Source organism: Pleurodeles waltl, chromosome 2_2 (assembly GCF_031143425.1).
Source record: "Pleurodeles waltl isolate 20211129_DDA chromosome 2_2, aPleWal1.hap1.20221129, whole genome shotgun sequence".
Lineage (NCBI taxonomy): Eukaryota > Metazoa > Chordata > Amphibia > Caudata > Salamandridae > Pleurodeles > Pleurodeles waltl.
Genome location: NC_090439.1, coordinates 1,172,326,663 through 1,172,349,234, shown reverse-complemented (window position 1 = coordinate 1,172,349,234; position 22,572 = coordinate 1,172,326,663). Strand labels below are relative to the sequence as shown.

Genomic DNA, 22,572 nt, shown 5'->3' with positions numbered 1-22,572 from the left:
CTACAAACCGGAGGCAGCCATTTTGCACCTTCATCCGGGGTTTAGTGGGCTCCTGCCCCCCCTGGATACTTTAGCGACTCTTGGACTTGGTCCCCTTCCTTTGCAGGTCCTCATGTCCAGGAATCCATCTTCAGTGCTTTTCAGTCATCGACTTTAGTGTGTTTCTGGGCAAATAGTAGTACTTTACTCCTACTTTTCAGGGTCTTGGGGTGGGGTCTCCTTTACACCCATAGTCTTTTCTTACACTCCCAGTGACCCTCTACACACTACACTTGCCTAGGGTCCATTCGTGGTTTGCATTCCACTTTATTGGTATATGGTTTGTGTTGCCCCTAGGCCTATTGCATCCTATTGTGTTTTACAGTGTTTGGACTATTTTCTGACTGTTTTAATTACCTGATTTGGTTAGTTGTGTATATTTTGTGTATGTTATTTACGTCCTAAGGGAGTATATCCTCTGAGATATTTGTGGCACATTGTCACCAAAATAAAGTACCTTTCTTTTTAGTAACTATGAGTATTGTCTTTCTTATGACATAGTACCTATATGATATTGTAGGAAAGTACCATCTTGCCTGGCATGTTACCCCCATATTTCACTGTATATATGTTGTTTTAGTCTATGTGTCACTGGGAGCCTGCCAGACAGGCCCCGGTGCTCATAAGTATGTGCCCTGTATGTGTTCCCTGTGTGATGCCTAACTGTCTCCTTGAGGCTAACCAGAACCTCAGTGGTTATGCTCTCTCTGCTTTCCAAATTTGTCACTAACAGGCTAGTGACTAAATTTACCAATTCACATTGGCATACTGGTACACCCATATAATTCCCTAGGATATGGCACTGAGGTACCCAGGGTATTGGGGTTCCAGGAGATCCCTTTGGGCTGCAGCATTTCTTTTGCCACCCATAGGGAGATCTGACAATTCTTACACAGGCCTGCCAGTGCAGCCTGAGTGAAATAACGTCCACGTTATTTCACAGCCATTTACCACTGCATTTAAGTAACTTATAAGTCACCTATATATCTAACCTTCACCTGGTGAAGGTTGGGTGCAGAGTTACTTAGTGTGTGGGCACCCTGGCACTAGCCAAGGTGCCCCCACATCGTTCAGGGCAAATTCCCCAGACTTTGTGAGTGCGGGGACACCATTACACGCGTGCACTATACATAGGTCCCTACCTATGTATAGCGTCACAATGGTAACTCCGAACATGGCCATGTAACATGTCTAAAATCATGGAATTGTCACCCCAATGCCATTCTGGCATTGGGGGAACAATTCCATGATCCCCGGGTCTCTAGCATAGTACCCGGGTACTGCCAAACTACCTTTCCGGGGTCTCCACTGCAGCTGCTGCTGCTGCTGCTGCTGCTGCCAACCCCTCAGACAGGTTTCTGCCCTCCTGGGGTCCAGGCAGCCCTGGCCCAGGAAGGCAGAACAAAGGATTTCCTCTGAGAGAGGGTGTTACACCCTCTCCCTTTGGAAATAGGTGTGATGGGGTGGGGAGAAGTAGCCTCCCCCAGCCTCTGGAAATGCTTTGATGGGCACAGATGGTGCCCATCTCTGCATAAACCAGTTTACACCGGTTCAGGGATCCCCCAGCCCTGCTCTGGCGCGAAACTGGGCAAAGGAAAGGGTAGTGACCACTCCCCTGACATGCACCTCCCAGGGGAGGTGCCCAGAGCTCCTCCAGTGTGTCCCAGACCTCTGCCATCTTGGATTTAGAGGTGCTGGGGGCACACTGGACTGCTCTTGAGTGGCAAGTGCCAGCAGGTGACGTCAGAGACTCCTGATAGGCTCTTACCTGTCTTGGTAGCCAATCCTCCTTTGTTCGTAGCCAAACCTCCTTTTCTGGCTATTTAGGGTCTCTGCTTTGGGGAATTCTTTAGATAACGAATGCAAGAGCTCACCAGAGTTCCTCTGCATCTCCCTCTTCACCTTCTACCAAAGGATCGACCGCTGACTGCTCCGGATGCTTGCAAAACCGCAACAAAGTAGCAAGATGACTACTAGCAACCTTGTATCGCCTCATCCTGCAGGCTTTCACGACTGTTTCCAGGTGGGGCATGCTATGGGGTAGCCTGCCTTCACCCTGCACCAGGAGCTCTGAAGAAATCTCCTGTGGGTCGACGGAATCTTCCCCCTGCTAACACAGGCACCAAAAGACTGCATCACTGGTCCTCTGGGTCCCCTCTCAGCCTGACGAGCATGGTCCCTGGAACTCAGCAACTCTGTCCAAGTGACTCCCACAGTCCAGTGACTCTTTAGTCCAAGTTTGATGGATTTAAGTCCTTTCCTCCCCACGCTAGACTGCATTGCTGGGTACCGAGTGATTTGCAGCTGCTCCGGCTCCTGTGCACTCTTCCAGGATTCCCATTGTGCACAGCCAAGCCTGGGTCCCCTACACTCCTTCCTGCAGTGCACAACCTTCTGAGTTGTCCTCCGGCGTCGTGGGACACCCTTTTGTGACTTCGGGTGGACTCCTGTTCACTTTCCTTCCAACTGCCTGTTCAGGTACTTCTGCTGGTGCTGCCTGCTTTTGTGTGGGCTCTCTGAGTTGCTGGGCGCCCCCTCCGTCTCCTCCTCCAAGTGGCGACATCCTGGTCCCTCCTGGGCCACAGCAGCACCCAAAAACCTCTACCGCGACCCTTGCAGCTAGCAAGGCTTGTTTGTGGTATTTCTGCGTGGAACACCTCTGCAAGCTTCATCGCGACGTGGAACATCCGTCTTCCAAAGGAGAAGTCCCTAGCTCTCTTCTTTCTTGCAGAACTCCAAGCTTCTTCCAACCGGTGCCAGCTTCCTTGCACCCTCAGCTGGCATTTCCTGGGCTCCTGCCCACTCTCGACACTGTCACGACTATTGGACTTGGTCCCCTTGTCTTACAGGTACTCAGGTCCGGAAATCCACAGTTGTTGCATTGCTGGTGTTTGTTCTTCCTGCAGAATCCCCCTATCACGACTTTTGTGCTCTCTGGGGGTAGTAGGTGTACTTTACTCCTACTTTTCAGGGTCTTGGGGTGGGGTATTTTTCTAACCCTCACTGTTTTCTTACAGTCCCAGCGACCCTCTACAAGCTCACATAGGTTTGGGGTCCATTCGTGGTTCGCATTCCACTTTTGGAGTATATGGTTTGTGCTGCCCCTATACCTATGTGCTCCTATTGCAATCTATTGTAATTCTACACTGTTTGCATTACTTTTCTTGCTATTACTTACCTAACTTTGGTTTGTGTACATATAACTTTTGTATAGTACTTACCTTCTTACTGAGGGTACTCACTGAGATACTTTTGGCATATTGTCATAAAATAAAATACCTTTATTTTTAGTAACTCTGTGTATTGTGTTTTCTTATGATATTGTGCATATAACACCAGTGGTATAGTAGGAGCTTTGCATGTCTCCTAGTTCAGCCTAAGCTGCTTTGCCGTAGCTACCTTCTATCAGTCTAAGCTGCTAGAAACACCTCTCCTACACTAATAAGGGAAAACTGGACCTGGCACAAGATGTAAGTACCTTTGGTACCCACTACAAGCCAGGCCAGCCTCCTACAGATATAAGTGGTATTGCATGAGCTTTGCATCTCTCCTAGTTCAGCCTTGGCTGCTCTGCTATAGCTACCTCTATCAGCCTAAGCTGCTAGAACACTACTACACTCTACTAATAAGGGACAACTGGACCTGGCACAAGGTGTAAGTGCCATTGGTACCCACTACAAGCCAGGCCAGCCTCCTACAGTGATGGTGTCTGTGGATGTATAAAGGTGAGAGAACTGTTCCTGTGCTAACCTCACACACAGGACCTCTGGGCTGCTGAGAGCACAGCTGCTGGTCTCTTTGTTCTGCTCACGTTACTCCTGAGCTCACCCCACACATGGGGTCTACGGGCTGCTGAGAGCACAGCTGCTGGTCTGTTTGTTCTGCTCACGTTAAACAAATGTGCACTTTGTCCAGGGAGAGTCCTGCTCACGTTAAACAAATGTGCACTTTGTCCAGAGAGAGTCCTCTCGCTCTCACTACCACACCCATAATGGCACTGTAGGAAAGTACCATCTTGTCTGACGTTACCCCCATTTTTACTGTATGTATGTATGTTTTAGCCCCTGTGTCACTGGGATCCTGCTAGGCAGGACCCCAGTGCTCATAGTATGTACCCTGTTTGTGTTCCCTGTGTGGTGCCTAACTGTATCACTGAGGCTCTGCTAATCAGAATCTCGGTGTTTATGCTCTCTCTGCTTTCTAAATTTGTCACTGCAGGCTAGTGACTAAATTTACCAGTTCTCATTGGCACACTGGTACACCCATATAATTCCCTTGTATATGGTACTTAGGTACCCAGGGTATTGGGGTTCCAGGAGATCCCTATGGGCTGCAGCATTTCTTTTGCCACCCATAGGGAGCTCAGACAATTCTTACACAGGCCTGCCACTGCAGCCTGAGTGAAATAACCTCCACGTTATTTCACAGCCATTTTTCACTGCACATAAGTAACTTATAAGTCACATATATGTCTAACCTTCACCTGGTAAAGGTTGGGTGCCAAGTTACTTAATGTGTGGGCACCCTGGCACTAGCCAAGGTGCCCCCACATCGTTCAGGGCAAATTCCCCGAACTTTGTGAGTTCTGGGACACCATTACACACGTGCACTATACATAGGTCACTACCTATGTATAGCATCACAATGGTAACTCCGAACATGGCCATGTAACATGTCTAAGATCATGGAATTGTCACCCCAATACCCTCCTGGTATTGGAGGGACAATTCCATGATCCCCCGGGTCTCTAGCACAGAACCCGGGTGCTGCCAAACTGCCTTTCCGGGGTTTCTACTGCAGCTGCTGCTGCTGTCAACCCCTCAGACAGGATTCTGACCTCCTGGGGTCTGGGCAGCCCCAGTCCAGGAAGGCAGAACAAAGGATTTTCTCTGAGAGAGCGTGTTACACCCTCTCCCTTTGGAAATAGGTGTGAAGGGCTGGGGAGGAGTAGCCTCCCCAAGCCTCTGGAAATGCTTTGATGGGCCCAGATAGTGCCCATCTCTGCATAAGCCAGTCTATGCCGGTTCAGGGATCCCCCAGCCCTGCTCTGGCGCAAAACTGGACAAAGAAAAGGGGTGTGACCACTACCCTGACCAGTGCCTCCCATGGGAGGTGCCCACAGCTCCTCCAGTGTGTCCCAGACCTCTACCATCTTGGAAACAGAGGTGTTGGGGGCACACTGGACTGCTCTGAGTGGCCAGTGCCAGCAGGTGACGTCAGAGACCCCCTCTGATAGGCTTTTACCTTTCTTGGTAGCCAATCCTTCTTTATTGGTAGCCAACCCTCCTTTTCTGGCTATTTAGGGTCTCTCCTCTGGGGAATTCTTCAGATAACGAGTGCAAGAGCTCACCAGAGTTCCTCTGCACTTCCCTGTTCGACTTCTGCCAAGGATTGATCGCTGACTGCTCCAGGACGCCTGCAAAACCGCAACTAAGTAGCAAGACGACTACCAGCAACATTGTAGCGCCTCATCCTGCACTATACATAGGTCACTAACTATGTATAGCGTCACAATGGTAACTCCGAACATGGCCATGTAACATGTCTAAGATCATGGAATTGTCACCCCAATGACATTCTGGCATTGGGGAGACAATTCCATGATCCCCCGAGTCTCTAGCACAGACCCGGTGTAGGAGGCTGGCCTGGCTTGTAGTGGGTACCAAGGGGTACTTACACTCTGTACCAGGTCCAGTTATCCCTTATTAGTGTAGAAGAGGTGTTTCTAGCAGCTTAGGCTGATAGAAGGTAGCTATAGCAGAGCAGCTTAGGCTGAACTAGGAGACATGCAAAGCTCCTACTATGCCACTGGTGTCATATGCACAATAGCATAAGAAAACACAATACACAGATATACTAAAAATAAAGGTACTTTATTCTTATGACAATATATATGACACACAATCCAAATTATCCTGTGCCCACACTCTGGCAGCTTGGCACCAAGCAGTCAGGCTTAACTTAGAAGGCAATGTGTAAAGTATTTGTGCAAAAAATCATACAGTAACACAGTGAAAACACCGCAAAAATACACCAGATAGGTGTAGAAAAATCTAGGATATTTGTCTGAATACAATAAGATCTAAACGACAAAGATCCAATAAGCACAAGTTGAAATATCACTTTTAAAAGGTTTAAAAGAGTCTCAATCCTTAGAAATAAACAATTGTCTCTTTGTTACACACAGTACCTGTTATGTGTCAAAAATAATGACGCATTGAGACCGCAGAGAAGGAGATGCGTGGAAAAATAAGGTGTTGCGTTGGATGTTCCGGCGCGGCAAGGGGTTTGTGTAATTTTTTGGCATGCAGTCTTGGTTCTTCACTGCGAGGTGGGGATATTTTGACGCCCTGGGACGATGGGTTGAAAATCCTTGACGCGGTGGAAGAAGGCACAGGCGCTGCTTTGATCTGGTAGGCAAAGCGTTGAATTCTCAGTCGTAAGGTAGACGCTGCATCGAATTTCCAGTCGGGAAGTCGGGCTGCGTTGTTCCAGTCGGCTGTGGGGCGATTTCTCAGCCACAGTGCAGGCTTTGCGTCAAATTCTGCAGGCGTTGCGGCGATTTTCGAGTAATTTCTTAAAGAGTTGCAGTCTTTGTTGGCCCTGAGACTTCAGAAACAGGAGGCAAGCTCAATCCAAGCCCTTGGAGAGCACTTTTGGGAAAGGCAGATGTCCTTCCAGCAAAGTCAGAGGCCAGAAGGCCAGCAGGACAACAACAGGGCAGCAGTCCTTTCCGGCAAAGCAGTCCAGATGAGTCCTCTGGGCAGCCGGGCAGCTCCTCTGACAGGGTGCAGGTGTAGGTCCAGAAGTGTCTGAGTTGGTGGGCTCAGAGACCCAGTTTATATATCCAGAAATGCCTTTGAAGTGGGGAGAGTTCAAAGAGTGGTTTTGAAGTGCACACGTTCCCCTTTTAGCCCAGTCCTGTCTGCCAGGGTCCAAGTGGGGCATTATCACACTACTGTGTGAGGGCAGGCCACTGGCCTCTGAAATGTAAGTGTCAGGCCGCCCACCCTTCCAGCCCAGGAAGACCCACTCAGTATGCAGATTGAATGCAGGTGTGGCTGAGTGTCCTGTGTTTGTTGTTGTCTGGGTTCAACGCACAAGGAAGCTGTCAACCAGCACAGATCAGATGTTGATTAGAGACAGGCTGTAAGGCACAGAAGGATTTTAAGAGCAGAGAAATGCTCACTTTCTAAAAGTCACATTTCTAGAATAGTAATATAAAATCCCACTTCACCAATAAGCAGGATTTTGTATTGCCATTCTGGCCATACTAAATATGAACTTGTTACCCCTTTCAGATCAGCAGCTACCATTCAAACAATATATGAGAGCAGACCTAATGCTGGTCTATGAAAGGAGCAGAAATCACAGTAGTGATAAAGAAATTTAGGAGTTTTCCACTACCAGGACATATAAAACACTTATGTAAATGTCCTGCATTTTACCTAGGGCTTACCTTAGGGGTGACTTTTATATGTAGAAAAAGGGGAGTCTAAGACTTGGCAAATACTGTCATGCCAAGTCGAAGTGGCAGTGAACTGCACACACAGGCCATGCGATGGCAGACCTGATACATGGTTAAGGGGCTACTTAGGTGGGTGGCACAATCAGTGCTGCAGGCCACTAGTAGCATTTAATTTACAGGCCCTGGGCACATGTAGAGGAATTTACTAGAGACTTACAAGTAGTTAATTATGCCAATTGGGTAGGAGCCAATGTTACTATGTTTTTAGGGAGAGAGTGCATGCACTTTAGCACTGGTTAGCAGTGGTAAAGTGCGCAGTCTTAAAACCAGCAAAAATGAGGTCAGAAAAAGAAGAGGAGGAGGAAGGTAAAAAGTTTGAGGTGGCCCTTCAGAGCGGCCATTTTTCCACAGAAGGAGCTAGTATTTTGTGCCACTAATGTTGGCGTAGGGCACAGCCTATCACCTCCTTGCCTACTCAGCTGTCTGATTGTGCCAAAGTAGACAATTCTGGGTTTTCAATCGTAGACTGTGGCCTGAGTCATTATTTCCCTTATTTTTGCATTTTCTTTTATTTATGGGCATGATCCCTGTGTCTTCACCTTCTCTTAATTTGTTCCTTATCATTTTCCTTTTTGCGCCGGGCCTGAATTAGAGTTTGGCGGACAGGTTACTCCTTCACAGACGCGCGGAAATCCCTTCCGCCGTATTACGATTCCACTATATCCTATGGAAACTGTAAAACAGATGGAATAGCCGTCACATTTGTGTCGGATTAACCCGCCCGCCAAACTCTAAACCCAGCCCATAGACTCTTAGCCTTCTCGTTTTGTGCATTAACCATCCCCTTATGTTGGACCTTACCCTTCTCAGTAACCCTTAACCCTGACGCTTATTGTTCACCAGCGCAAGCCTGACGCGAGAGACGCTAGCAGAACGTGCGTCAGCCACAGCGCGGCCTATCCTGGACACTCTGCTCTGACCCGGCGATGACGCGTACTGACGGTTCTCTCCATTTTGCTTCTTAGAACGCTTGTCACACCAGTGGCTCAAAGGACTCAAGTACCTCATGAAAGCTATTTCCGTATTCCTCGTTTTTGGTTTCCTCACCTTAGTGTTGATGGGTAAGTGAGACGGCCATGTCGAAATACTTATTACTGAACAGTTAATTTCTCCACATGTGACATGCTAGTTGGTTTTCACCTGCATCTCAGTCCCACACCTTTTGGTGTATGTTAAGACTATGATAGAATAATCTGTGTGCCAAAATTATTCCTGTGTACAGCATTTCTTTTTTAAATACTATAGTTGCTAAATAAAGATGTATAAGAAGATGCATTGGCAAAGCCAATAGGGCTCATCTCCAGAATGCCAAGCTGTTGGCTTTGCCACTGCCTTTTGTTTTTCGTTTGCCAATCATGGGATGTCCATGTCCATGCACGCAATCTTGAAATGTGTTCTTTATTTAAGAAAATAACCCATTTCAAGATGGCACCCGATGATTACCTTGTGACACTTGTTCACAGTTGCATCATGACGCATACACATGCGTCATGATGCAAGAGGCCATTTTTACTTTACCAATCTAACATGGCCGATGGCCATGTTGAACTGATAAATTAAAGTAAAAAAACATAAAAATAAGTTGCTCAAAGAAGAGGAAGCAAGTGGACCTGCATCGCTTTGCGGCTACTGGGCCCTTGTGAAATAAATATGTATGTAATATATATGTGTCTTATACTGGTAACTGTTATGGTTAGGTCAGTTTCCATAGGAAGGCATTTTTTATTTTGGTAAAAACATTAATGCCATTCAACAAATCAGCCTGAACTTTGAAACTTTCCTAACAGAAGTTTCACCCACTTTGGTTCCGTCATGAAAAGGTTTGTACCGATCTGTCAAGTGGAGGCATGTATAAAGTGGTAAGATTCCCCAAAGTGTCATTTCACATTTTAACTACCATTGAAAGATTTGCTTTCCAATACAGAAAAAAATAGCGGAATGGAATTATACCAAACATTACTCAAAGTTTGTGCTTTTGTTGGTTGGATGTGAATCCATTCAGTAGTATTTTAGAATTTAAAGAAAGGCTCAGGTTGTTCATGAAGAGGGTAAATTTAAGATAGTGATATCTGGAGGGGTTCAAAGTGTGACAGGATCTGATTTGTGGGAGTTATAGGACTAGTGGAATGTCCAGAGTCCTAGAAATAAATGTAGAGGCCACATAAGTAGGCAGGGTGAACACATCCTGATTCCCAACCCCGTGTGAGGGTGTCCTAAAGGGATACTCTTTGTAATCAAATGACAATGTATATTTCTGCCAATGATTTTCAGATCCTTTGCATCTCATAGGGAGGCCCCACTGGTTATACAAACCCAGATATGGTCTGCAGCACTTGCAAACTTCTCCCACCCTGTACACTATTGCCAAGGCTTTTCTTCCAATTGCAAATCTTCGTGCAGACACCTGTCTTTCACATGTAAGGCTTATTGTGGAAAGGCATTGTGGCTTCAAGAAGGAATTGTCCTTACATTGAACAGTCCAGGATCTGATGTAACAAACATCAGTGTCCAGTCCTTGACATCTCTTCACTCCTTTACTCACCTGCTGGGGGAAAACAATCTGAAGTAATCTTTGTCCTGGTGCATTTTAGACCAAAGGAAGCATCACAAGATATCTCAACATCACAAATGTCTTTAAAAAAAAAAAAAACTACTTGCAATTCCCACACGCAGCACTAGATGGCAGGACTATGCAGCACATGTAAATACACAGCCGTGCAAGCTACAAACACTTAGGGCCAGATGTAGCAAAGGGTTTTACCCATTCTGTGTCTATGGGAAAATGTGTTCATACATATGGCCCTTAGTTTAGAACAGTTGTTCCCAACCTTTTGATTCCTGAGGACCCCCACTGAATCACTGCTGGAAGCCGGGGACCCACAAGCAATTAGTACAATTGAAATTTCAAACATAACAACAGTAATTCACAAAAAATACACAAACAAGTACAAACCAAGCAAATACTCAAATTAGTAATGCTATAATTATTTTATATTAGAAAATGTATGCAAAAATAAAAAAAAATTAATGAGAAGTTTGCCGCTTCATCTTGGTGACTAACTTTTCAATATTTGGATTTATTTAGGAAAGCTGAATCCTCAGGTCAGAGTCTACATTTCTCAAGCGATTTCTATTTTTCTTTTTTAGGTACATAAAATCTGAGAAAGCTTTTTCACATAAATATGTGGTGGGGAAAAGAAGTGAAGCCATAAGGACCCCTCATGTTTCCATAGACTCTCTGTCACATTTAATTCATTTGCTTTATAGCACCCCACATACCACTGTAGGGTGTGGGAGCACCTTACAGGGGACTACAAGGTGTAGGATTCACATGTCATCCACAATGATAGGCCTTTTCTAAGAGTGCTTGGTCTACAGAAGCACAGACTTAGGATTCAGAACGTAGCACAGTGGTTAGCGTTGACTTTAATAATAAGAATGTATTTCTACGCAAGCAATTCTTTTTTTTCTTCTTTTTTTTAGCAGCATAAGGATAATGAAAGGCTGCGAAAAAAACAAACTTTCTAATTTGTGTCTTGCAGCTTGCATGCAGCACTTTGATGGCTGTACATAGATCACTGTGCTAGATTAGGATGGTAACTTATGAAATGCACAGTAACTCACCGTGCTGGGCACATAAAATAATTTTCTTTGCATGATACACATTGTTAGAAATGGGGTCTTTGGTTAGCAGTCCGGTTACTCCCTGTCCAAGCAAGGACCCTCACTCTAGTCAGGGCAGAGGATTATCACCCTCAGTTAACCCCCGCTCACCACCTTGGTACGAGCAGGCAGGCTTAACTTCAGAAGCAATGTGTAAAGTATTTGTACCAACACACACAGTAACCCAGGGAAAACACTACAAAATGACGCAACACAGGTTTAGAAAATATATAGTATTTATCTAAACAAAACAAGACCAAAACGACAAAAATCCAAAATACGCAAGTCAAGATATGAATTTAAAAACCAAAAGAGTCTTAAATTCTTTAGAAAACAGTCAGAACGCTGTTGGCGTGTAAAAGTACCTGGGTAGCATCAAAATAACACCGCACGGGCAAGTGTGTGTCAGAAAAGGCCAACGATGCGTCGATTTCTCACTCGCAAGCAAGACTGTGCGTCATTCTTCCTCCGGTCAGGTCAATGTGAGTCATTTCTTCTCTCCCTCGGGAGAGCGGTCCAGAAGGGCACCTTGGGTCCGGGCAGGCTTTGCGTGTTTTTCCGCGCCCAGCGACGTTACATTGAAAATCTGATCGCACGGTATCCCAAAACCACGCTGCATGGGGTTTGCGTTGTTAGCAGCTTCCGTTAGCGGGTGTTGCACATCATTTCTCCAGCCACGTTGTGTCGATCTTCCAGCCGTGATGCAGGTGGAGCATAGATTTCAACTGCAAAGCTGGCGGCGCAGAAGGTGCGTCAAAAATGTCCCTGCACGGTGGTCTGTGCGTGGATTCTCAGTTCTTGGCTGCCAGTTGCACCTCTCAAGGGCCCAGGGACTGGATAGGGCATAACATGGTAGGGCAAGAGTCTCAGCAGAGAGTCCAGGTGCTGGCAGGGGAAGTCTTTGATGACCCTGAGACTTCAACAACAGGAGGCAAGCTCAGTTCAAGCCCTTGGAGATTCTTCTTCAAGCAGGAATGCACAGCAAAGTCCAGTCTTTGCTCCCTTTCACAGGCAGAAGCAGCAACTGCAGAATAGCCCAACAAAGCACAGTCACAGGCAGGCGCAGCACTTCTCTTCAGCTCTTCTCCTTGGCAGAGATTCCTCTTGAATCCAGAAGTGATCTCATTTTCAGGGGTTTGGGATCCTCTTCTTATACTCCTTTCTGTCTTTGAAGTAGGCAAACTTTCCTTTGGGAGGAGGGTGTTACACCCTCTCCCTTTGGAAATAGGTTTAACAGGCTGGGGAGGGAGGGGAGCCTCCCCCAGCCTCTGGAAATGCTTTGAAGGGCACAGATGGTGCCCTCCTTGCATAAGCCAGTCTACACCTGTTCAGGGACCCCTTGTCCCTGATCTGGTGTGAAACTGGACAAAGGAAAGGGGAATGACCACTCCCCTGTCCATCACCACCCTAGGGGTGGTGCCCAGAGCTGTTCCAGTGTGTCCCAGACTTCAGCCATCTTGCTTTGCAAAGTCTAGGGGCACTCTGGAGGGCTCTGAGTGGCCAGTGCCAGCAGGTGACGTCATAATCCTCCTGATACCCCCTTACCTGATGAGGTAGCCAATCCCCCTTCTCAGGGCTATTTAGGGTCTCTCCTGTGGGTTCTCTTCAGATTCTACTTGCAAGTTTCCAGCAGGAATCCTCTGCTACTACTACTTCATCCTCTGACCTCGGATCAACCGCAGCCTGCTCCAGGAACTGCTGTAACAACAATAAAGTATTCAGAAATTATACTTTTCATCTGCAACTTCAGCTCCAGCCAGCAACTGCAAGAGTTTCCATGGTGTGCACGCTCTGAGGACTCCCTGTCTTCACCCTGCACCAAAAGGACCGAAGAAACTTTGCACCCACTTTTCAAGGTCTTGGGGTGGGCTATTTTTCTAACCCTCACTGTTTTCTTACAGTCCCAGCGACCCTCTACAAGGTCACATAGGTTTGGGGTCCCTTCGTGATTCGCATTCCACTTTTGGAGTATATGGTTTGTGTTGCCCCTATACCTATGTGCCCTCATTGCAATCTATTGTGACTGTACATTGCTTGCATTGCTTTCTATTGCTATTACTGCATATTTTTGGTATTGTGTACATATATCTTGTGCATATTTGCTATCCTCATACTGAGGGTACTCACTGAGATACTTTTGGCATATTGTCATAAAAATAAAGTACCTTTATTTTTAGTATATCTGTGTATTGTGTTTTCTTATGATATTGTGCATATGACACCAGTGGTATAGTAGGAGCTTCACACGTCTCCTATTTCAGCCTAAGCTGCTCAGCTAAGCTACCTTTTCTATCAGCCTAAGCTGCTAGACACCTCTTCTACACTAATAAGGGATAACTGGACCTGGTGCAGGGTGTAATTACCCCTTGGTACCACTACAAACCAGGCCAGCCTCCTACAGGGATAAAGACTGATTGGTCATCATGTACCAACGAGGGCATCAGTGGCAATAGGTGGTTCGCCAGGATCTTGCCAATAAGCTTGCAATCTAGGTTCAGGAGAGAGAGAGGGGTCGGTACGAGTTCACTTCCAGGGGGTCTTGTCCTGATTTCAGGAGAACAACTATCACTGCCTCTCGCTGTGACTCCGTGAGCTTTCCCTTCTCGAATGCTTCATGAAACATCTCTGTGGATGGCTTAATTAACTTCCCAGCGCATGCATGATAGTACTCAGTTGGGAGACCATCACTGCCTGGCGCTTTGTTACCAGCTAGTTGTTGCAGTGCAGACTGTACCTCCTCCTCATCTATTATTTGATCCAGCTCGCTCTGCTGTAGTGCAGAGAGATGGGCCAGTGGGAGTGCCCGAAAGAATTCTCCTAGGTGCTCTGGCAACGGCGGACGGTGCGCCGCATATGAAGTGCTGTAATATTGTCTGAATGTGTCGCTTATTTCTACTTGGGAGTTGACCACTTCGCCCAAGTCTAGTTTAATTGCTTCTATTGTACCGCGTTGTTGCTCTCCCTGCACCAACCAGGCCAGCAGTCTACCCGAGCTATCCCCCTTGTAATGAGTTCTGGCTACATAGTGGCGAAAGTCAAACCTCTGCAGGCAAGTATCGACTTCGTTCATGTGCTCACGGAGTGCTTTTAGTGCTTCTGGGATAACTGCACCTGTCACAGATCCGCGCTCCGCATCACGAAGCGTCGTTTCCATCTCCGGCAGTTCGTTCGTCAATGCTCGACGTGCACCTCCCTCTGACCTTGTGGGTATCCCACTCTACAGCCCGCGATGACGCCGTTCCATTATTCAATTTAAAATAATCAGAGATGTGTTCTATCAGCTCTTGACGAAATGGTTGGTCTAATAGCAAAGTCGGTTGCAGTCTCCAGGTAGGGATGCACGTTTGCGCTCTTCCCCATCCAGGGACACCCATTAGGGGACAATGGTACGATACGGTTTTAGCTAGGTAGGAAGCCTCTAAAAAGCTACCAATGAGCTCATTAGACCAGAGCAGCAAATCTATGCGGGTGTGGAGTTGGTGGACTAGGGAAAAAAAGGAGTATTCCCTGTTCCGAGGATATAGTGTACGCCACACATCTGCGAGTCTGCACTCCGAAATCCAGGTCTGAAGCAACTGTGAAAGTTTCCTACTGAGAGCACCGATCAATGGGTGGTGTGACCTGTCCTTGTCTATGTCTGGCACACAGTTCCAGTCCCCCTCCCCCCCCCAAATATGGTCAGTGGTAGGCTCTGGGAGTAATCAAGGTATGAGCGACAGGAGGAAGTCTCCTTGTTTTGAGTTGGGAGCATATAGTCCTGTTATGGTGAGCAGTCGTCCGTCTATGGATACCGTCAACTGTACGAAAACCTGCAACCAGCAACGCATCCGACAGGGAACAGTGACCTCTGAAGCCTCAGAGGACTGCCCTGGACTAAAGGACCAAGAAACTCCCGTGAGCAGTGGCCCTGCTTAAAACCAGCTACTTCCTTGCAACAAAGAAGCAACTTCCAAAGACTGCACGTTATCTGCCAGAAGCGTGAGACTTCTCACTCTGCACCCAACGCCCCTGGTCCGATATTCAGAGAACCAACACCTCGGGGAGGACTCCCCGGCAACTGCAAGCCCGTGAGTAACCTGAGACGACCCCCCTGAGCCCTCACAGCGACGCCTGCAGAGAGAATCTAGAGGCTCCCCCTGACCGTGACTGCCTGTAACAAGGGACCCGACTCCTGGAACCAACACTGCACCCGCAGCCCCCAGGACCTGAAGGAACCGAACCTCAGCGCAGGAGTGACCCCCAGGTGACCCTCTGCCTAGCCCAGGTGGTGGCTGTCCCGAGAAGGCCTTCCTGTGCCTGTCTGCACTGCTAGAGTGACCTCCCCCCCCCCCCCCCCCGGTCTCTCCATTGTTTTCTACTTGAAACCAGATGCCTGCTTTGGACACTGCACCCGGCCGCCCCTGTGCCACTGAGGGTGTGTTTTGTGTGCCTACTTGTGCCCCCCCCAAGTGATCTACAAAACCCCCCTGGTCTGCCACCCGAGGACGCAGGTACTTACCTGCTGGCAGACTGGAACCGGAGCACCCCTGTTCTCCATAGGCGCCTATGTGTTTTGGGCACCTCTTTGACCTCTGCACCTGACTGGCCCTGAGCTGCTGGTGTGGTTACTTTGGGGTTGCCTTGAACCCCCAACGATGGGCTGCCTATGCCCCTGAACTGAGACTTGTAAGTGTTTTACTTACCTCCTAATCTAACCTTTACTTATCTCCCCCAGGAACGTTTGATTTTTGCACTGTGTCCAAGAGAAAAAACGGGTAAACAAAGTAAGGGCTCCTTTGATGGTAGCCAACTTGGGACACGGTGTCACAACTGGTGGCACTTGTGATAAGCAACATAGTATCATCCATTAGGTGTTCCAGTAGGGCGTGGGGGGGGTGTGAAGATCGTCAGTAGGAGGTCCAGTCATGACAGTCCCGCCGGATTCCGACACTCCCCGCTCCGCCTCCTGCTTCCTGCCGTCCTTACTATCCCCATCATGGATGTCTCCTTCCAGGAGAAGGCCTCCAGGGGTGTCAACCAGTAGGGGAGCGCCGATCCGTCCGAGGTCCTAATGGGCCTTATTTGAATCAAGTTTTACAATCTTCGGCAGACATTCTTATTCTGCCCTAAATATCATCTGCCATCTGTGGTGTGAGTTCTGGGAAAAACACTGATGGAGAAGTGGAGCCGTTGGAGTGATCCGTTGAATGATCCAGTGAGACGTTCCCTGTTACCGGGTTGATCTGGTTCCGTGGCGAGGCAAACCAATTGGCTTCCTGTAGAGCCTGCTTCTGACTCTCAGCCACGTGTTCTCTGGATGGGCATGTTTCAATCTTTGATATCTCCGGTGAGGTTGAGGGGTAAGCCACGTGCCTTGTTTAGAGTCATCATTTTTAAGTTCGGCTTGTCCTTTAGCATGGAGCCATGTCCAAGCGTCCTCCGGGGAGGGGAAGAAATTGATCTTTTCTCCATCCACCACCCAGAGTCAAACAGGGAATTGTAGGGAGTAGGAGAAATTATTTTCGCATGGTAGTTGTTTCGCTCTTGTGAAGGACTCTCGTCTGCGCTGTACTTCCACCATGTAGTCTGGGTCGTCCGTTATTACATTGTTGTACACCTGTATCGGGCCTTGTGTTGTGAAACTTTGGAGTATCAAGTCTCGATCGCGAAAGTTTAGCAAGTGCGCAATTAATGGTCGTGGGGGGGCTCCCAGGCGCGGTGGTCGGCTCGGGATCCAATGTTCGCGTTCCACTGCGCACATGGGTGATACATTGGTCTTTATCACTTTATCCAGGAGCCATTTCACCAAAAATATTTTGGTGTGGTGATTCCGTGCGTTCCAGAAACCCCATGAACCTTATGTTGTTTCTCCTCGAGCGTCACTCCACGCCCTCAGCTTGTCTCTGCAGGTGGATGACCTCTGTCTCCATGTGTTTGTATCTGATCTTGTATCTCCTTTATGTTGGGTAACGTTTCCTTGAGCAGCGATCGTTCATTGCCAGTGACCCGGTCTGTTAGTTTGCGTTGGTCAGCTCTTAGCAGATTTACTTCAGCTACCACAGAGTCTGTTTTCCCTTCCAAGGTGGCTTTTGTATCCAGTACTGCTTGTAGTAGTTTGTCGAATTGTGCTGAGTGCGCTTGGAGTGTTAGATTCATTGGTTTCAGCGCAGATTCTTGTGTTTCCGTTGGTCCAATCGGTGTCTGCTCATCACTTTCAACTGACGGTTGCAGCCTAGACGGCTTTGGCTTGACCATGACTGCTCAGGGTGATTGGTTTGCGGTCCACCAGTCCGTCCAACAATTGATCTCTCCAGCCGCGGACTGAAGTCACCGCCGCAGTAGTGCTGAGTGTGGACCTCCTCGCTCCAATATCATATGTATGGTTATAATTGTTGATAGTAAGGAGTAGCAGCTCGTTTCCTAGCTGTATTTGGCACTGTGTGCACGTTATGTTCTACATCTTAGTTGTCATACTTCATGATTGAGAAGCATTGGGAAAGTAGCTCCGTGGGCCCACTGTTCATAGCAGCGTTCATTCAGGTTGGTTTGCTGTGTAGCAATTGAGTGCCTAGTTACTTAGGGAGATGGCGATTACCACAATGGTTATCTCTTGTGTTAGCGGTGGTACTGGGTCCCCTGAACAGCCCACTCGCCTCCGGCTGGGACAGCCGCATAGTTGCAGAGGCCAGCCACCCTTCTTCGTTGCTTGGACGTTGACCAACCCGGCCGGCAAATGGGGAGAGCTCGGGCTTTTCTTTTGAGGCTTGTTTACTCTTCATTCATAGTGTGTCTATCATCCGCATGTAATCATGCAGTGGCCTCCTCTTCCACCCGCCAAAGCCACTGATGCCCCAGGCTCACCTGGGTTCTTCTGTTCGCCGGCTTGTGTCCTCAGTATAGTCGTCTTCTTCCGCAGACCTCTGTGCGGGAGTCCGCACCCCGCCAACTGCCGGACCCAGCCCACGGAGCACTGAGTCACAGCAGCGCCTCCACCCCCGGGGGGGGCCAAAGCCGCAGCGAGTCTAAGTATTTGTGTGGGTGACTAGTGCAGGCCTCCAGTACTCCAGCAACAGGTCCCCCGGCTCGAACCCTGCGATACGTGGAAGAGCTCCACGCCTTATGGGCCTGCAGCACTGTTTTGTCAGCCGGCAGCTCTATTGCGCTTCTTGTTCACACATTGCTCATTGTGTGTTTATTGTCTTTGCCAGTTTCTTACCAGGGCCCCTTGTTTCGCCGCCAGATCGGTCGTCACCCCTGGGTCACCAGCATGTGTCCTTGGTATAGTTTCCCTCTTCTGCTGGTCCTCGTGCAGCAGTCCGCGCTCCACCAACCGCCAGGCCCGTCTCTAGGAAGCGCATGTGGGGTCAGGGATGTGGTGAAGCGGTAAGTATTTGGATGCGGAACTGATGCGGCCTCCTGTATTCCGACATCGGGTCCCCCTGGCCGGTCCCATCAACGCACGAGGGACCTCCGCGCCCTATGGGTCTGCTGCGCATTTGCGTCTGTCAGTCACGTGGGCCGTTACCTTCTTACCTTCACCGCCGCTCAGTGGTTTATTCGGCCCGATCTCCGGAGCGCCACCTGGTTCGCTGCTGCAGACCCACCGACCAGACAATCACTGCACTCCCCTCCCCGTTCCGTCAGTTCTGTTGAGGCAGCGGGTGCTAGGGCGGGTCAGGGAGGGAGAAGTTTAGGAGTTTTTTCGGGGCCGTGAGTAGAGCTCTTTAGGAAGCGTCCGGTCTTGCCACCATCTTGGACACGCCCCCTTTTCGATGCAATTGATAATGGAAATTAGGAGGTTTGCTCTCAAAATTAGCTATAACCTGTAGATTTGGTGTTCACTGCACCAAAATCCACATGGCCAAGTCTTTTTTTCAGCTTAGAAATTTCGGTGGGTTTCACCTGCCAAACGTACTGGATAAAATATTTGTTTGCCTGATATTACCGACAAACAGTGGACTGCATGGTTTAGGAATTATGGAAGTAATTGTAATCAAGGCTTCAATTAAGAAACATCGCCCCACACTTAAGTCAGAGTTTGGATAAAAAAGGTTTTTGGTGAACAAAAACCCTGAAGGATCTTCATAGTTTTTATGGTTAAATGGTTCCATTGCATATTTACGACCTTTATCATCCGTACTGATGTGTTTAATCCATGACCTTTATTCAGAGCTAATACCAAGGTATGCGTAGCTGGAAACACACTTCAGCATTTGTTGATTATCCACATGCTTTTGGGTGCTGTTTAATAGAACATTGAAAGCCCTCTGCAGTCTGAGTGTAATATCAATACTTCTGTGTAGGAAGCTGGCCTGGCTTATAGTGGGTAACCTGTGGTACTTACACCCTGTGCCAGGTCCAGTTATCCCTTATTAGTAGAATAGAGGTGTTTGTAGCAGCTTAGGCTGATAGAAGGTAGCTATGGCAAAGCAGCTTAGGCTGAACTAGGAGACATGCAAAGCTCCTACTGTACCACTTATATAATATGCAAAATATCATAAGAAAACACAATACTCAGCATTACTAAAAATAAAGGTACTTTATTTTTATGATAATATGCCACAAGTATCTCAGTGAGTACCCTCAGTAAGAAGGTAAGTAATATACACAAGTTATATGTACACAAACCCAAAACAGGTAAGTAAGAGTCAGAAAAGTAATGCAAACAGTGTAGAATTACAATAGGTTGCAATAGGCAAACATAGGTCTAGGGGCAACACAAACCATACTCCAAAAATGGAATGCGAATCACGAATGTACCCCAGACCTATGGGAGCTTGTAGAGGGTCACTGGGACTGTAAGAAAACAGTCAGGGTGTCCAACATACCCCACCCCAAGACCCTGAAAAGTAGGAGTAAAGTACACCTACCACCCCAAAAGAACACAATAGTCGTGATAGGAGGATTCTGCAAGAACCACAAACGCCAGCAAAGCACTGAAGATGGATTCCTGGACCTGCAAGGCAAGGGGACCAAGTCCAAGAGTAGCAATAGTGTCCGGGGGGGCAGGAGCCCAGAAAACCCAGAATGAAGGTGGAAGGAAGCTGCCTCCGGATGGAAGAAGCTTGAAATTATGCAACAACGAAGAGGACTAGGAACTTCTCCCTTGGATGAAAGATGTCCCACGTCGTGCTGAAGGTTGCAGAAGTGTTCCCATGCAGAAATACAGCAAACAAGCCTTGCTAGCTGCAAGGGTCGTGGTAGAGGCTTTTGCGTGCTGCTGGGGACCAGGAAGGACCAGGATGCCGCCCCTTGGAGGAGGAGACAGAGGGGGCGCTCAGCAACTCAGACAGCCCCCACAGAAGCAGGCAGCACCCGCAGAAATACCCGAACAGGCAGTTAGAAAATTTGTGAACCGGAGCTGGCTCAGAGTCACAAAGGAGGGTCCCACGACGCCGGAGGTCAACTCAGAGGGTTGAGCACTGCAGGATAGAGGGCTGGGGACCCAGGCTAGGCTGTGCACAAAGGAAATCCTGGAAGAATGCACAGAAGCTGGAGCAGCTGCAAATCACGCAGTACACAGGTTTGCAGTCTAGCGTGGGGAGGCAAGGACTTATCTCCACCAAACTTGGACTGAAGGATCACTGGACTGTGGGAGTCACTTGGCTAGAGTTCCTGTGTTCCAGGGACCACGCTCGTCAGGATGAGAAGGGACCCAGAGGACTGGTAATGCAGTCTTTTGGTGCCTGCGTTAGCAGGGGGAAGATTCCGTCGACCCACGGGAGATTTCTTCTTGGCTTCCAGTGCAGGGTGAAGGCAGATGACTCCCAGAGCATGCACCACTAGGAAACCGTCGAGAAAGCCGGCAGGATGAGGCGCTACAATGTTGCTGGTAGTCGTCTTGCTACTTTGTTGCGGTTTTGCAGGTGTCCTGGAGCAGTTAGCGGTCGATCCTTTGCAGAAGTCAAAGAGGGAAGTGCAGAGGAACTCTGGTGAGCTCTTGCATTCGTTATCTGAAGAATTCCCTAGAGGAGAGACCCTGAATAGCCAGAAAAGAAGGTTTGGCTACCAAGAAAGGAGGATTGGCTACCAAGAAATGTAAAAGCCTATCAGAGGGGGTCTCTGACATCACCTGCTGACACTGGACACTCAGAGCAGTCCAGTGTGCCCCCAACACCTCTGTTTCCAAGATGGCAATGGGACACACTGGAGGAGCTCTGGGCACCTCCACTGGGAGGTACTGGTCAGGGGAGGGGTCACTCCCCTTTCCTTTGCCCAGTTTCGCGCCAGAGCAGGGCTGGGGGATCCCTGAACCGGTGTAGACTTGCTTATGCAGAGATGGGCACCAACTGGGCCCATCAAAGCATTACAGAGGCTGGGGGAGGCTACTCCTCACCAGCCCTTCACACCTATTTCCAAAGGGAGAGGGTGTAACACCCTCTCTCAGAGGAAATCCTTTGTTCTGCCTTCCTGGGCCAGGGCTGCCTGGACCCCAGGAGGGCAGAATCCTGTCTGAGGGATTGGCAGCAGCTGCAGTGGAAACCCCGGAAAGGCAGTTTGGCAGCACCCAGGTTCTGCGCTAGAGACCCGGGGGATCATGGAATTGTCCCCACAACTCCAGAATGGTATTGGGGTGACCATTCCATGATCTTAGACATGTTATAAGGCCATTGTGACGCTATACATAGGTAGTGACCTATGTATAGTGCACACATGTAATGGTGTCCCTGCACTCACAAAGTCCGGGGAATTTGCCCTGAACGATGTGGGGGCACCTTAAGCAACTTGGCACCCAACCTTTACCAGGTAAAGGTTAGACATATAGGTGACTTATAAGTTACTTAAGTGCAGTGTAAAATGGCTGTGAAATAACGTGGACGTTATTTCACCCAGGCTGCAGTGGCAGGCCTGTGTAAGAATTGTCAGAGCTCCCTATGGGTGGCAAAAGAAATGCTGCAGCCCATAGGGATCTCCTGGAACCCCAATACCCTGGGTACCTAAATACCATATACAAGGGAATTATATGGGTGTGCCAGTGTGCCAATGAGAATTGGTAAATTTATTCACTAGCCTTCAGTGACAAATTTAGAAAGCAGAGCGAGCATAAACACTGAGGTTCTGGTTAGTAGGGCCTCAGTGATAGAGTTAGGCACCACACAGGGAACACATACAGGGCACATACTATGAGCACTGGGGTCCTACCTAGCAGGATTCCAGTGACACAGGGGCTAAAACATACATACATACTGTGAAAATGGGGTTAACATGCCAGGCAAATGGTACTTTCCTACACTCTGCAAGTGAGGGGATTATACTACTTTTATAAGATAGTGGGTCTTGAGACCTATATTGTGGCTCTGTCCATGTGAAGCAGGTTCATTACTGAGCTGTATTGCATTGGAGAGAAAAGTTCCTTTCTTAGG

The 22,572-nt window shown here is 48.3% G+C and overlaps 1 protein-coding gene across 2 annotated transcripts in view; it reads left to right on the top strand.

The window, feature by feature from the left end:
• LOC138283041 (C-type lectin domain family 2 member L-like) overlaps positions 1-22,572 on the top strand; it is a 68,266-nt gene that overhangs the window by 8,887 nt on the left and 36,807 nt on the right. Inside the window, exon 2 of one of the 2 annotated variants that reach the window (XM_069221173.1) lies at positions 8,533-8,628. The exons of the other annotated variant lie outside the window; for it this stretch is intronic. Within the exon in view, the coding sequence (XP_069077274.1) occupies positions 8,533-8,628 (96 nt within the window). The remainder of the gene's footprint in view (positions 1-8,532; positions 8,629-22,572) is intronic. 2 annotated transcript variants of the gene reach the window in all.